Below are 15737 nucleotides of genomic sequence, written 5' to 3'. Positions count from 1 at the left end.
TGTGCGCGCTTCTGCATGTGTGTGTGTGTGCAGGAGCTCATCTGGTGGAGGTGTCAGACTGGCCCGAGGCAGATCTGCAGCTGGGGCAGGTGTCTGGTCTGGCTCTCAACTCTAACGGTGACCTGATCATCTTCCACAGAGGAGATCACATATGGGGAATTAAGTACGTCATGGTTTATTAACCCACTCCATACATATAAGCATTCTCACCCAGAGGCTCTGAAAAAAAAAAAAATTTGTGCAGGTGATAAAGTTTGAAGTGATGAACTGATGTAGAATTGTAGACATCCAATGAACATTGACTTCTTGCTCATGAAGTTGTCATTGTCTAACTCTGAACAATGTTACTGTCTGATGAAAGTTTATTTAAAGTGCATTGTGTACTGTAGTTGAAATGGATAGTTCACCCAAAAATGAAAACTGTCATAATTTGCTTTGAGTCATTCAAAACCATAACACTTTCGTTCATCCTTGGAATACTAATGAAGATATTTTTAATATTCTTATAATATTCTCATTCATTTCCATCCATTGAAAGTCCATGCAGACAAAATTTTCAAGCTTCAAAAAATTTTAAAAGACATTGTAAATATAATCCGTCTTCTGAAGAGATGTGATTGATTTATATGATGAACAGATTTCATTTAGGCTTTTATTTATAACACATATATAGAGCACATCAGATATGATAAGTGGAAGCTCAACTGTACTCGCTTGAAGTTTTAAAACCACTGAGATTTTTTCTTGCATGTCACACAAGCACATTTGAGCTTCCACGAGAACCAATGAGGTTTGTTTACATGCTTCAAACAAGTACAGTTGAGCTGCCTTTTACCATGTTTGCTATGCTCTACTGTATATATGTGCTCTGAGTATGTATGAATGTATCTTCATTTGTGTTTCGAAGATAAATGAAAGTCTATATTTCATGCTTTCACAAAGCTTTCATATAGCTTCAGAGGACTTGGAATAAATGTCATTTGGGCTATGATTATGCTAAGTTTGTAGAGCTTTTTTGTCATATTTGGATCTGCATTTATTTTCATTGCATGGAACGGAGGTGAGTTTCTTTTATTGTGTTCAAGAGTAGAAAGAAATGCATATAGGTTTGAAACAACAACAGGCTAAGGAAGTTATGACAGGTTTTTATTTTTGGGTGAACTGTTCCTCTAAAGGGAGGAATGCTGCTAATACGCAATATGTTGTTATGGTATAATGAAGTCATTTTCTCCTGCAGCTCCTTCATCAATGGCATCTACCAGCAGAAGGATCTGGGTCCCATCCAGCAGTCCACGATCATGGTGGTGGATCCAGTCAGAGGAAAAGTGCTCAAAGCCTCAGGAAGAAATATGTAAGTCCATGAGATTGTGTTTTTGCACCATGTCTACAGTTCAGGTTAGTGGGCCGGCGCAATGCAATTTACAGACTGTAATTTTCCCATTTTTAATCAATGAAGCTGCATTTGCCCTGTAGAAAGATTGATTATAATGAAAGTGAGTTTAGACAAGGTACTGCTGTTTGCTATATTTCCTATCTTGGATTCATTGTGCTTGTTGTTAATGAAATGGTTGTTTGAACAGGTTCTATATGCCGCATGGAATAACTACTGACAAGGACGATAATTACTGGGTGACCGATGTAGCACTTCATCAGGTAAAGACGCTCAAATCAAGAAACTCATGACTCTTTCTGCACTTGAGTCACTGTACTTGCATTAATATGGGAATAATCTCTAAAAGTGTATTGTATGGCTGTTTAAACTGGCCCAGCGTTAACGCGAGGTGAACGTGATTTCACCAATAACAACATGTTCCTGGATCAACATCCTTGTTGATCCTGGAACAACATTCCAATCAACCAATCAGAATTGAGAGATAACTTTTCAGGAAATGACAGTTTTAGGCTTTCAGTCAGGGTTAGGTGCTTCTACACCCTTGTTAATCAGCTATCATTTCCCTCTGATTTTAGGAATAAATTATGGGTAGAGGTAGGTTTAGGGGTAGGGATTGGGTTTTTCGATATATTTTTGAACCGTAATGTTGATCCAGGATCAACAAAAGATGTTGATCCAGGAACATGTCTTACTTGGCAAAATCACGGCGATCGTTAACGCGAGCCCTCTTAACCTGCACACACATGGCAACTTGTTTTGGTAACACAATAGAAGTTGTGGCACTTTTAATATCTATCAAATCCCACTCTGTATTATTCAGCTATATTGTTAAAATTCTGCCTCAACTTTGGAAGAACTCATACAGCAATGCAATCATGATTTTTAATTAGATTTCCAGGAAAAATAAGACAGGATTGCCACCTGAAAAGGTTAATTGTAAATTAAATGTATCTGTGATAAACAGTACAGTTAAAAAAAACACATAATGGTCAAGCAAAAATAACGTATATGGCTTCCACAACTGTATAGGTAATCAAACTGAGCAGCGACGGTAAAGATCGGCAGCTTCTGGTCTGGGGAGAAGCTTTTGAACCAGGAAGTGACAAGAAACACTTCTGCCAGCCTACAGATGTGGCTGTGGACCCTGTTACTGGAAACGTCTATGTCTCAGACGGCTATTGCAACTCCAGGATCCTCAAATTCTCACCAGAGGGCAAATATATCTCGCACTGGGGAGCAGGTACACTTTGCAGAATCTATTTTATATATATTTTTTTTTATCAGATATTGATACAATCATAAAATACTTTTACAATGAGAAATAATTTGATATCGCAGCTAGGTATGATACAATTTGATTAGAATTTAATCAGATTGGCAGATAAAACACTTGGTTGATGTTTCAGCACTGGTTGGATATTTAGACTTAATTAATACTCCTTTTTGCTGATGGCACAGGCTCCTTAGACAGAAAACGGGAACGTGTCCCATTCTGGATCCCGCACAGCCTGGCCTTCCTGCCGGATAAACGGGAGCTGTGTGTGGCTGATCGAGACAACGGACGCATACAGTGCTTCATGGCAGATACTGGCGAGTTTGTGAAGGAGATCAAAAAAGAGCAGTTTGGAGGAGAAGTGTTTGCCATTGCATACTCGCCTGCCCAAGGTATGCATGAAGAGAGCTGGATAACATCTCTCTACAGAGCAGATCACTGTTGATTTATCGTATCATCATGTTGTCATATAAATCTGAATGTGGACGTCATCCCCTACCTGTGATCACATTGTCTAATGTTAGGTGACTCAGTAATAAAATGAATGAGGTTGCACTTTGTGTCAAATATGATTGTAGTTTGTGAATGTTAATTCACTTGGCCTTTGATATATAATGTGAATACATGTTCACAAACATACGGAGGATGCAAAACATAAATCAGTGCTAATGTTGACTCTACACACATGTGTCATTTCAGGTGGTCTCATCTATGCGGTGAATGGAGAGCCTCCGTATGGGCAAGCCGCCCCCCTTCAAGGCTTTATCATCAATTATTCAACTAAAGAGATCCTGGATTCCTTCAGTCCAGACACACAGGTGCTAATTACAGCTTTAACTCACGTTTCCACACTCCTGCTGTGCACAACACAGCATTCACTCATAATGGTAGATGTGATAGCAGAGAGTTGTGTGTTAGTTGTATTGTATAGTAAAGGCCCTGTCAGATGTCTCTGATCAGTGCTGCCCAGTATTGCACAAATATCAACCTTTAATTCAACTGACTCCATTTGTCATTGACCTTACAAAGCACAGCGATTGATTATATGCAAATTTGTGTGATGTTAAACGGGTGTCTAGAGTGAAAGATGAAGTCTGATCCTGTACATGCGTGATGTACATAACTGCTACCTGCAACTCGTTTCATGTGGAGGCCAAAGCGGTGCACGACGCTCATGAATCATAGAAACTTCAACAAAAAAAAAGTACAGATTGGTGATTAACTGAAGGATAAATTCATGCAACTTAGTGGTAAAAAAGCCTTTTACTGGTAAATGGTTTGTAGAACGATTAGAGACACTTTAGAGTAAAACTTGAGTCAAAATTACTGTGACAGAGTCCATTATCTAACAGTTGAGCCATTTGTTGGTCAGGGTTAGGGTGCTGTTGCCTTCTCATTGTCATCAGACACCACTGTTGCTTCATGATATCTGATTTAATAAAGCTGTGGAAACATGAATAAAGCTGCTGATTTGATGAAGAGTGACAACACTGAGGTGTGTGGCCTGTCGCTCAGCTTTCTCTAAGATTTATTTTCATGCCAATAAACAAATAGCTTTAGATTTATAGGTTTCCCTGCTCTTTACGTCTTGCATTTATTGATTTAGTAGATGCTTTTAGCCTCAGCTTTTACCAAATGAGGCAAAACACAAGCAATATTAGCAACATTCTTTATTGTGGCAACACAAAATATCATGCTGAAGACAGGAGGACCCGAAAAAATGTCTTGTTATGGGTCCGTTTACACATTCTCTTTCTTGTTCATATTTGATATCTGAAGTCTTTTCCCTCTGTTTTTCCTTCAGGAATTTAAATTACCACACGACATTGTTGTTACAGCAGACGGGAGCATCTTTGTTGGAGACGCAGCATCAGATTCTGTAATAAAGTTTGTTCTATCTGCAAGTAAGTTATGTTTGTGTAAAAATACTAATACGTGAAAATACCAGTATAAGATTTCAAATAAAAATATGATGTTTATACAAATTATTTAATGCAGTTAAATTCTTATTTTGATACACATTATTCACAATCACAAGAAATCCAGAAAACGCCCAGAAAAAAAAAGATATTCAGAATTTTACACAATTTAGTTAACCAGAGAAAATTCCAACTTTAACTTTAAATTCCAAACTTTCCAAATTCCAAGGCTACTAGAAAACTGGAAATATTGAGTCCATTATTGCAAGCCTGCAATTTAATCCTATGTCTATTCTAACAACAAAAATTTAAACCTAAGAATTTTTCTCCTCATTTCAGAGGCAGAACATCGCTCTGTTAAAAAAGGAGGAATCAAGGTCCAAGAAATTGAAGGTAGGTTGTTTGGAGTTGTTTATGATCACGGCTTAATTATCTTGTGATCACGACACAAGTTGTTTTCTCATGGTCACAGCTTTATATTTTCTCATGATCTCAACATAACAGAAGTTGTTCTCAAAGTCAGTGGTTTTCAAAGCTATCCTGGAGGACCCCAGTCCTGCACATTTTGTGTGTCTCCCTTATCAGACACACCTAATTCAGCTCTTGCAGTCTCTGCTAACAGGCTGTGGGTCCTCCAGGACAGGTTTGGGAACCCTTGCTCTAAGTTACACAGCTGCACCAACAGGTGGCAGTATAGAGCTGAATATAACTGATGGGGTGTTGTTTACTGTATATCCACCTTACTGACAGAATTAGGAGGACCTTCGTTATGTTAAGTTGCATTTGTTACTATAGCAACGGTAGACTCACGACACATTGTGTTTTAAAAATCAAACAATCATTGTAAACAAAAACAACTTATAAACCGGAGAGTTCCGGTCCTTGATTCTGATTGGCTGAGCCGCGTTCGAAGCTGTTGTAAATTACTCTACAAACATACACCTTTGTTTACTTTTGTGTGTTGCTCGGCAACCACTTTGTTGGAACCACAACTGTTTCTGAGGAACTACATTGTTTGGTGGAAGAATACTGTTTTTATTAATATCATTACAATTTATTTGCTCTGTTTTATTTTGTGAAACCTTACTACGTATATGGAATAACCGTTTTATAAAAGCAATAAGCCCCGTGAAGCCGTGGTTTACAGTGAATTTATAACAGCTAAGGGGCGTTGTTAGGCACGACACGAAGCTTATTGCTTTAGTAAACCATGGCTTCTTGGGGCTTATTGCTTTATTTTGTTATGTCGAGATTACGAGAAAATTAAGTCGTGATCACGAGAAAACAAGAAAGAAAAATAATCATAATCCATGGCCTCTTAGCACTTCCGTAAACAGTTCACATGTATGTTCAACTGAATTAAATGCTCCATTTTTGGCACTGTCTTTCCTTTAAGACTTGTAATGTAAACACACACTATTTGCGATTGTTAAGACAGGTTGGAAAATCCTGTAAAAATTAATCAACTTAACCACATAGTCCCTTGAAACAACTTCTTAATGCAGTGTGCAATGCACTTGCCCTACATTAAATGGCTGAAACTCCCCAAAAGCAGTCAATGTCAGAGTCATGTTTCACCGATTTTCTTGACAGTTAAGCATTCCCCAAATCTATAATTATTTTTAATTGTTTCTTACCTGATTCCCCCTTTCTTTTAGAAACAGAAATGTTTGTGCAGGCCAATCTGAAGCCGTTACCCAAGTTCCCGCCTCAGCATCCAGTAGCTGCAGTGCAGAAGATGCAGGAGCCGTCACAGACACAGCCTCAGCAGCCGCCGGCAGCTCCTGAAGAGAAGAAGACGCTCAAGACCATGGCCAATCAGAGCGCTCAGGGCATGGCCACCGCCATCATCACCACTCTACTGCTCGTCCCATTGGTGCTCGTCATCACCATCGGTGTCTTCATCCGCTGGAAGAGGGGCCGGATGTACAGCGGTAACTGTGCAATTGGCTTTTTTTCCATTACATTAAAGGGGTCATATGACGTTGCTAAAAGGAACATTATTTTGTGTATTTGGTGTAATGAAATGTGTTTATGCGGGTTTAAGGTTAAAAAAAACACATTATTTTCCACATACTGTACATTATTGTTTCTCCTCTATGCCCCGGCTTTCTGAAACGCGTCGATTTTTACAATGCTCATCGTTCTGAAAAGCAAGGTGTGCTGTGATTGGCCAGCTATCCAGTGCATTGTGATTGGCCGAATACCTCAAGCGTGTGACGGAAATGTTACACCCCTACTATGATGTATTAAATGCTTACAATTTTGCATTTGAGACAATTGAGATTCCGTAGCTGTAGCGCTAGGAATGTTGGGAATTGTTTTGGGCGCCAGTTCGGCGGAAGTTAAAAAAAGCAGTAAAGTTGTGGCTAGAAAACAAACGTGCCGTCTTGCGTGTATTCTTTTTAATGGATACATCACAGAAAAATTGGCGACGAGGATAAAAGTTTTGTTCAAATTATGGCGCTTATTGGAAATATAAGCGAGTTTGTCCCGAAAGCAGAGTCGTGGTCGGCTTATATTGAATGGCTGGAGCAGTTCTTCGAGGCGGACGACATAAGCCAGGAGAAGCAGGTTGCGACCCTGTTGAGGGTGATGGGAGCAACTACCTACAGTTTATTGAGGAACTTGGTTCAACCAGAGAAGCCGAAAGATAAGTCTTACAAAGACATTGTGGACACTTTAAAGAATCATTTTGAGCCAAAGCCTTTTCTGATTGCTGCGGAAAGATTCCGTTTTAATCATTGCAATCAAAGAGCTGATGAGACTGTGACAGAATATGCAGCTGAGCTAAAACAGTGCGCTGTGAGTTGTGAATTCGGGGCAACGCTGGACGAGGCATTGCGCGACCGGTTCGTGAGTGGAATCCGCAAGGAAGCCTGCCAACGACAACTGTTGTCAGAATCTAATCTGACGTTTGCACGTGCGTTTGAGATCGCATTGAGTATGGAGACGGCGGAGAAAGACACGCAGCAGCTGAGAGGGCATGGCTCGCGCTCGGGAGTGGTTCATAAAGTGGATGTGCGTGCAGCGTGACATTCCGATCAGAGAGGGAAGAAGTGCTATAGGTGTCACGGCAAAGATCACAGCCCTCATGTTTGTCATTTCAAGGATGCAAAATGCCATAACTGGGAAAACTGGCCACATCAAAAGAGCTTGCAGAGGAAAAATGGAAGCTGGAAAAAGTAAACGTTATGCTGAGAAAAACACTAAGTATGTGGAGGCAGAGGAAGCTGAGTTGCCCATGTTTTCGCTGTTAAGTGATGAGAACGGAAAAAAGTCATTCACAGAGACATTTAAAGTAAATGGCAAAGAAATTATGATGGAAATTGACACAGGCGTTGCCGTGAGTATCATATCTGAGAAACTATTCCAAGCTGTGTTCTCAGAAGAGCCACTAGAGGTCACAGGAGTCAAGCTTAAAACGTACACTGGAGAGATTATGCCTGTGTTGGGACAGTTTCAAGCTAATGTGAGCTACTAACTGCTAACCTTAATAGCAGTAAAAGGGGAGGGGCCAGCTCTGTGTGGCAGAAATTGGCTACAAAAGCTCAGCTTAAATTGGAAAAAAATTAAACGTCAGTCAAGTGGATCAAACAATGTCTCTTGAAGAGGTGCTGGATTCATGCTCGGAGGTGTTCAAAGATGAACTAGGCACACTCCGTGGGCTTAAGGCAAAAATACTGGTGAACCCTGAAATTCCTCCACGCTTTTTTAAATCTCGCCCACTGCCTTTTTCTATGAAAGCCAAGTTGACGTGGAACTGGACCGGCTGGAGAAGGCTGGAATAATCACGCCTGTAAAACACAGTGAACTGGTGATAAAAAAGGACAAAACCATAAGACTGTGTGGGGACTATAAATTAACAGTGAATCAAGCAGCTACTACAGAGACTTACCCACTACCGCGGATTGAGGAATTGATGGCTACACTGGGTGGAGGAACTGTGTTTTCTAAGATTGACCTGGCTTCAGCATACCAGCAGGTCCTTCTTGATGACGAGTCCAAACATCTGCTAACCATCAACACACACAGAGGATTGCTTGTCTACAATAGACTACCATTTGGTGTCAGTTCAGCACCCTCAATCTTCCAAAAAATTATGGAGAACATCATGAAAGATCTTGATGTCGTTGTTTACCTTGACGACCTACTGGTCACTGGAAGAACAGAACAAGAACATCTGCAGAAGCTACAGGCAGTTCTACAAAGACTCCAGGAGAATGGCTTGAGAGTGAAAAAGTCAAAATGTGAGTTTGGGAAAAAGAAAATTGAATATCTAGGATTTGTGTTAGACAGTCAGGGCCTTCATCCATCTCCAGACAAAGTTGCCGCAATCAAGGATGCACCAGCACCCCCACCTGTGTGAAGGAGCTGAGAGCTTTTCTGGGTTTGGTCAACTACTTTGGATGTTTTTTGTCCAACCAAAGTACAGTGGCAGCTCCCCTCTACAGACTGTTGAGAGATAATGTACCATGGGAATGGACGCAGTCAGAGCAAAGAGCTTTTGAAAAATGTAAAGACTTGCTGACAAACGAAAATGTTCTGGTACACTATGATCCAAGTCTACCACTCACTTTAGCTTGCAATTCTTCAGCATATGGGATTGGAGCTGTTTTGCAACACACCATGCCCACCGGAGAGGAACGTCCCATTGCTTACGCCTAGGGCTGTGCAAAAAATCAAATGCGATTTTCATGCGCATCTCGTCAGTAAAGGCGCTCCTGTGATTAGTAGTAAATCTCCAGCACGTGCTTTCAGATGGAGCGGCATTTACTACACAGAGCCGTAGATCACTGACAAGCTAGAAAAATCGCATTCAAAATCGCAGGAGATTCATTGCCGATTTTGAACGCGATTTTGTGTAGCTTGTCAGTTGTCAAATTATAATGACTTGAAAACGGTGGGCTAGAGTGAGCGGTGGCTGGCGGATTCGACGAAGGAGCGTCCGGCGGCCTTCGGGAACCACATGTGACGACAAAATCAAGATTTTTTATGTTGTTTATTTGTCTATGCGGTGTTTTTAATATGCTTTTAGACAAACCATGTGCCAATCCTTTTATCAACACCATTGCTGAGTATTTTCTTCTTAAAACTGTAGTTTCCCAAAGGCAGTCACAGAAATGCGGTTTGAAACAGCCTTTGTTTTGCTACGTCACAAAATTCAATAACCAATCGCGTCAAGGGATCCTATCCTTAGCATATCATTAACAGTCTAGTGAGAAGGCAGCAAGGTTAATCCGGTAACAGTTATAATTTTTCTGTAGATGTTTCGCCAACTGTTAATATTTCCCCCTATTTTCACTGTTAGTTGTCCGCTAGTAAAAACAGTTTTATCAGTCATTATCCGTGTACGAACCAGCGCAAACAGATAATGTTACCTCACGAAGTTAGCCATCAGTCTCCTTGCTTACATTGAGCATACCAGCTTATTTCTGGTTCAAACACATATGGCTTAACCAATATTTCCTCTTGCCATTGCCATTGTATGGCGTTTACTACAGTTCAGTTAGTGGATCAGGAGGCGCTGGCTGCTGTGTGACTGAGTGGAGGTGGGGCTAATTTGCGTATTCATAGATCCGCGTATAGTAAATGAGGCAAGGGTGTAGAGTTGCATTCAAGCTATTTTAAGGCATGATAAAATTATTTTCACAAGAAAAAACATTTAAATATGTCATTTTGATGATCAAAGATGAGTTTTAAAGGATCACATTTTTTACTGCAGGGGGACTTTAACTTTTATAAAGAATATCTCTTTGGATTTGAGACTTTAGTCTTTGCAACTTTACAGATCTTCTTTATGCACCAAGAGCTTGTAACACTCCAAAGAGAAAGGAAAAATTGAAATCGCATCATATGACCCCTTTAAGTCCATGTGCTGTTGTATGTGGGATTGATTTTGATCGATTTCTACTTTTAAGATGATTGTCAGGTGAAGTTGGATTCTTCAGGATCAGCAGGAGGAATCCTGGGTAAAATCAGAGGTAAGAGAGAAGATGAGACCTAATGCTCGGCTTTCCATGAAAGCTTTCTTTTTTCTTTTGGCCGGTTCCTGGAGCGCTTAAACACAACCGTGTGGTTAGTTAGAACGTCTGTGGTGTAACCGTACCGCTACATTCAAATTAGGTTTCATGCACATTTGACTTTGTTTCAGATATTTTAATACACGCAAGTACTAGCAGAAAACATTTATAGTTTCAAAAAATTGACATTTATGTCTAGAGAATAACCTTTTAAACAGTTTGACAGTGTTTTATCCACATCAAACACACATTGTGCAGGTCAGTGCTATTTTAGCCTCACTGATATACTGTTATATTCACATTTTTAAGATCTTGAAATAGATTTTATTTTTATACTTTTTGATGTCCTTCTGATTTTAAAGTTTTAGTAATTTTGTTTTGTCATTTTTATGTCTATATCCTATAGTTTTTATTCAAGTTTTAGTTATTATAGTACTTAAACTAAATGAAAATAAAAAGTTGCATTGGCAACTAGATAAAATAAGTTTAAGGTTTTTTTATATTTTATTTTATTTCCGTTAATGTTGAGTATTTTATTTCGAGTAATCAAAATGTTTTTTGCGGTATTCGTATTAGTTAACCTTTTATTTTACTCAAGTCACCTTTATTTGTGTAGCGCTTTATACAATACAGATTGTGTCAAAGCAGCTTTACAGTGTTAAACAGGAAAATAGTTTGTCAATAATGCAAGAGGACAATAACAGAGTCATTTTTCAGTCAGTTCATCATCATCCAGTTCAGCTCTTCCAATAGTGTCTGTGCAATCAGTCAAGCGTCCCCAACTAAGCAACTACTGTATTTGCTCACAGTTTACTGCTAATCAGTAAAGCATTCAGTTATTTTACAAAAAGTAACTTACTGAATTCAGTCTACACAGATTTGTGCATTAATTCAAGCAGAAATTGTCGTCATTTACCCTCACGATGTTCCAAGCCCATAAGGCTTCTGTTCATCTGTAAAACACAAATGAGAATAACACAGGATCATGGAGGAGAGAACGGTTGGAGAGATGAGAGAGGAGCGCAGATATAACACTTCTCAGGCATCAGTGACGTGTCAGCACTTCTCTTCTCTTCACGTTCATGTGAACGAGCACAGATTTGCCTCTGATTCAGACTCGTCGGCTATCTGCAGAAAATGTCTGCATATGAAAATGGGCCTAAAATCGTATATGTGACCCTGGAGCACAAAAGCAGTCTTAAGTCGCTGGGGTATATTTGTAGCAATAGCCAACAATACACTGTATGGGTCAAAATTATAAATGTTTCTTTTATGCCAAAAATCATTAGGATATTAAGTAAAGATCATGTTCCATGAAGATATTTTGTACATTTCCTACTGTAAATATATCAAAACTTAATTTTTGATTAGTAATATGCATTGCTAAGAACTTCATTTGGACAACTTTAAAGATGATTTTCTCAATATTTTGATTTTTTTGCACCCTCAGATTCCAGATTTTCAAATAGTTGTATCTCGGCCAAATATTGTCCGATCCTAACAAACCTCAACATCAATGGAAAGCTTATTTATTCAGCTTTCAGCTGATGTATAAATGTCAATTTTGAGAAATTGACCCTTATGGTGGTTTTGTGGTCCTGGGTCACATATTGTATACCCGGCGTTAGATGTTGCAAGGGTTGTGAGTAAGACTCTCTCTCACACACAGGCAAAGCTGCAGGAAGCTTGAACCTGGGGAATTTCTTTGCCTCCTACAAAGGCTACACCCGGCACGGCTTCGACAGGCTCAGCACCGAGGGAAGCGACCTGGAGAAAGACGACGAGGACGGCACTGACTCCGAGAACGAGGAGTACTCCGCTCCGCCGGCCCCGATGTCCTCGTCCTAAAGAGCCAACGCTTTCTGCTAGCGCTGTCGGGATCTACTTTAATCACCTCTGTATTTGTTTGTATCGGCTGCTGAAACATTTCATCCGGTGAGACCTACAACTGCCACTTTAATTTATGATTTTAAGGGACCACGTGGAGATTCAGAGCACTGGTCATTTTGATGATAGACTTTTCATTGTTATTTTTAACAGAAGGGTAAAGGTAGATTATTTATTTAGTTTTAACGATGAACAGCTGTTCAATCTCTTCCAGTAATCTAGCAGTCTGATAGCAGTGCAATTAATATATAATTGATCCAAGCATTTTGTGTCCTAACATTTCTATTGTATCTCGCCTTCTGCAGCACCTATATATTACTACAGATGTGCCACATATTTAAGAGCTGCTACTGTCACCTGTGATTCGAGTTGTTTTTTTGCATCTGATAAAAAAAACAAAAAAAACATGATTACAAATTTAAGGCTGTATTTACTACATTTTCAAAGCTAATGTGAGATGTGTCTGATATTTGTTGTGATACTGAGGTTTTATTGCAAGACAACTATTTTCAGTAACAATGTTATTTGTGTAATAAAGTGTCTGCAAAGCATCACCTCTTTTTACCAGTTGTATGAAGTATCTTAAATGTATGTTGAGAATTAATTTCAGAAAATTCACACTACACTGCTAATCAGGGGAAACATTGTTTTGGTGTCGGGGAAAATGTAAAAAGTAAATGCAGTATTATAGGCCTATTTTCTTAATTGAAGGCAGTGTCATACTAGTCCATTCAGATTGAAGGATTCCTTTGTCTTTAGCCCATAGGTTATCATGAATAATGATGTTTGAAAGTAGAATTATTAAATAATGACTCCATGAATTACTACATTATTACTACACATTAAAATCAACAAAATTATGTCAATTCACAGGGGGAGGGGGTGGGGTCGTTTAACTTTAACATTAAAATTAAAATCAGGGTTTTACCCTGCAAATAAAGCAAGCAAGACTTCGCTATAGTCGTCAGCACAAGTCAAGTCAAGTCACCTTTATTTATGTAGCACTTTACACAATACTGGATGTGTCAGAGCAGCTTTACAGTGTTAAACAGGAAAATAGTTTGTCGATGCAAGAAGACAATATTTCCAGCTAAAGTCAGTTCATCATCATCCAGTTCAGCTCTCTTCCAAAAGTGTCTGTTCAATTAGTCAAGCGTCCCCAACTAATCTTTGCAACTTTACAGATCTTCTTTATGCACCAAGAGCTTGTAACACTCCAAAGAGAAAGGAAAAATTGAAATCGCATCATATGACCCCTTTAAGCCCAAGGCGACAGCGGCAAGAAACCCAAACTCCATCGGTGTATCTTAGCACACTCAATCAATCACACAACTGTCCTATTACAGTTAACATTACAGCAACAACAACATCATATCTTGGATGTGTAAAACAGAGAAACCCCCGTGTTGCGCATCAGGCAGAAACAAAGCAACCTCCCGCTCTCTACAGTCTCTGCAGCGCTGCGATTGACACAGGGTCCCTACGCAGTGTTCACTGCTCCCTAAGCACGGGGTATTCGCTGAAGTGCACTGCCCTCACAATAATCGCATATAAAATACATTTACAATTATGTATCTACTTAATATAGTCAAAATATATGTTTTCATACAAAGGGCAAAACCTTAAAGAGACATCAGCAGACATCCCACCCTGCAAAAACTCGTTTCAGGGAGGTAGTACCACCCCCAACAGCACCCCCCCCCATAATCGCTGGATCTGGCAACACGGCTGCTCCCTCAGATTCGTTCACTCCGCCAGCGTCTCGCAGCGATCGTAAAAAATATATAAAAAATTTATGGAAGTTTAAGTTTACAGTAAATAAAATGTAGTATACTCATTTTTTTTTTATTTTAAATAAAATAAATATTTTACAAAATATGTTGCACTCTAAAATTGATACAAAATCAAAGCCATATGTCAAACCAAGTTATGTTTCAAATTTGAAGTTGATATCACGAAAATTGTGGTTCCTGTGAGTTTTTGTTTGGGCGCTATACCAAAAATAACCACTGGGTGACACCCAAACTCTGTTGAATTTTTTTGATGCAGTTTTCTGTCACAAATCAATCATTTTCTGTCACAATATCACTTCTATTACAAAACAGTTACCAAATATGGAACCTTGACTGTCAGACCTTTCCAATGATATGCGTTTTGTCAAGATTACAAAAAGATTTGATTTTGTAAACACAAGGCACAAAAGTGTATATATTTCTATATCTTGATTTATATCCCTAAAAGCTTGAGATACATTTTTTTACAAGATACAGACAAAATTAAATGTTTGTAAGCATTTAATTCATAAAACTTCAATGCAAACCTAATAAGCTAATGCTGAACAACAGCTTTTTAAACAGGTAAGTCTCCTCCAACATGTGTAAATAATATTTGAATGTAAACTAGATCAACTTTTATTAATCTAGATTTCCCACTATAGAAAGTTTTAAATGCTTCCTGTGAGCTAAACAATGTAGAAACAAAGTTACCTCATCTAAATATTCACAGCAAACACCCTTTCAAAATAGAAATAAGACCTACACTTGCACTGCTTCTCAAATGTTTGTATCCCCCAGGATACACTCTCAGAAAAAAAAGGTACAAAAGTTGTCACTGGGGTGGTACCCTGTTCAAAAGGCACACCTTTGTACCTAAAGAGTCCATATTGGTACCTTAAAGGTACATATTAGTTCCTAAAGTGTACAAATTAGTACCTAAAAGATACAAAAGTGCACCTTTTGAAAAGGTACCGCCCCAGTGACAGCTTTTGTACCTTTTTTTCGTATCCGGATTATCTACTATTTCCGCCCAGATTCTGAAGTGTGATACATAGACTTTTTGCATTAATTACATATTCAAAAAAGTACCTACTCAAGAGAGTATGCGATTTCGGATGCAGACTATGTTTATTTCATACACTGAGCCTGTCCCATCACCCACTCTTGCAGTCTGTGCACTTAGCCACTTAAGCTCAGGGCGTTTTTTGGTATTTTCGCCTAAATTCAGCTGACTCTCAGCTGATCCCCATCTACCTATAGGAATACGACACCTATCTAAGTATTCATATATAAGGTCCCGCAGTAGTTTCAGCAGTTTTCGCATTGCTCAATAGCTAACTACCGTCCTCCATCCCCAGCTCCTCCTCTGTCAGTCGGGATTCAGCCTTCACAATTCTAAAATGTGTACATAAAATGATTGAACTTTAACAATATCTGCAATACATTTATGTTAGTTCTGTTCTGTTT

The 15737-nt window shown here is 39.1% G+C and overlaps 1 protein-coding gene across 3 annotated transcripts in view; it reads left to right on the top strand.

Moving 5' to 3' along the window:
- LOC107670040 (peptidyl-glycine alpha-amidating monooxygenase B-like) overlaps positions 1–13047 on the top strand; it is a 60683-nt gene extending 47636 nt beyond the window's left edge. For all 3 annotated transcript variants that reach the window (XM_016462516.1, XM_016462514.1, XM_016462515.1), the window contains 11 exons: positions 34–163; positions 1238–1351; positions 1581–1653; positions 2423–2633; positions 2852–3058; positions 3366–3484; positions 4471–4570; positions 4925–4978; positions 6244–6519; positions 10507–10569; positions 12278–13047. In XM_016462516.1, the coding sequence (XP_016318002.1) occupies positions 34–163; positions 1238–1351; positions 1581–1653; positions 2423–2633; positions 2852–3058; positions 3366–3484; positions 4471–4570; positions 4925–4978; positions 6244–6519; positions 10507–10569; positions 12278–12456 (1526 nt within the window). In that variant the 3' untranslated portion in view covers positions 12457–13047. The remainder of the gene's footprint in view (positions 1–33; positions 164–1237; positions 1352–1580; positions 1654–2422; positions 2634–2851; positions 3059–3365; positions 3485–4470; positions 4571–4924; positions 4979–6243; positions 6520–10506; positions 10570–12277) is intronic.
- The last annotated feature ends 2690 nt before the right edge of the window (positions 13048–15737 follow it).

Source organism: Sinocyclocheilus anshuiensis, unplaced genomic scaffold (assembly GCF_001515605.1).
Source record: "Sinocyclocheilus anshuiensis isolate Anshui unplaced genomic scaffold, SAMN03320099.WGS_v1.1 scaffold664, whole genome shotgun sequence".
NCBI classification, from domain to species: Eukaryota; Metazoa; Chordata; class Actinopteri; order Cypriniformes; family Cyprinidae; genus Sinocyclocheilus; species Sinocyclocheilus anshuiensis.
This window is presented reverse-complemented; position numbering and strand designations above follow the sequence as displayed.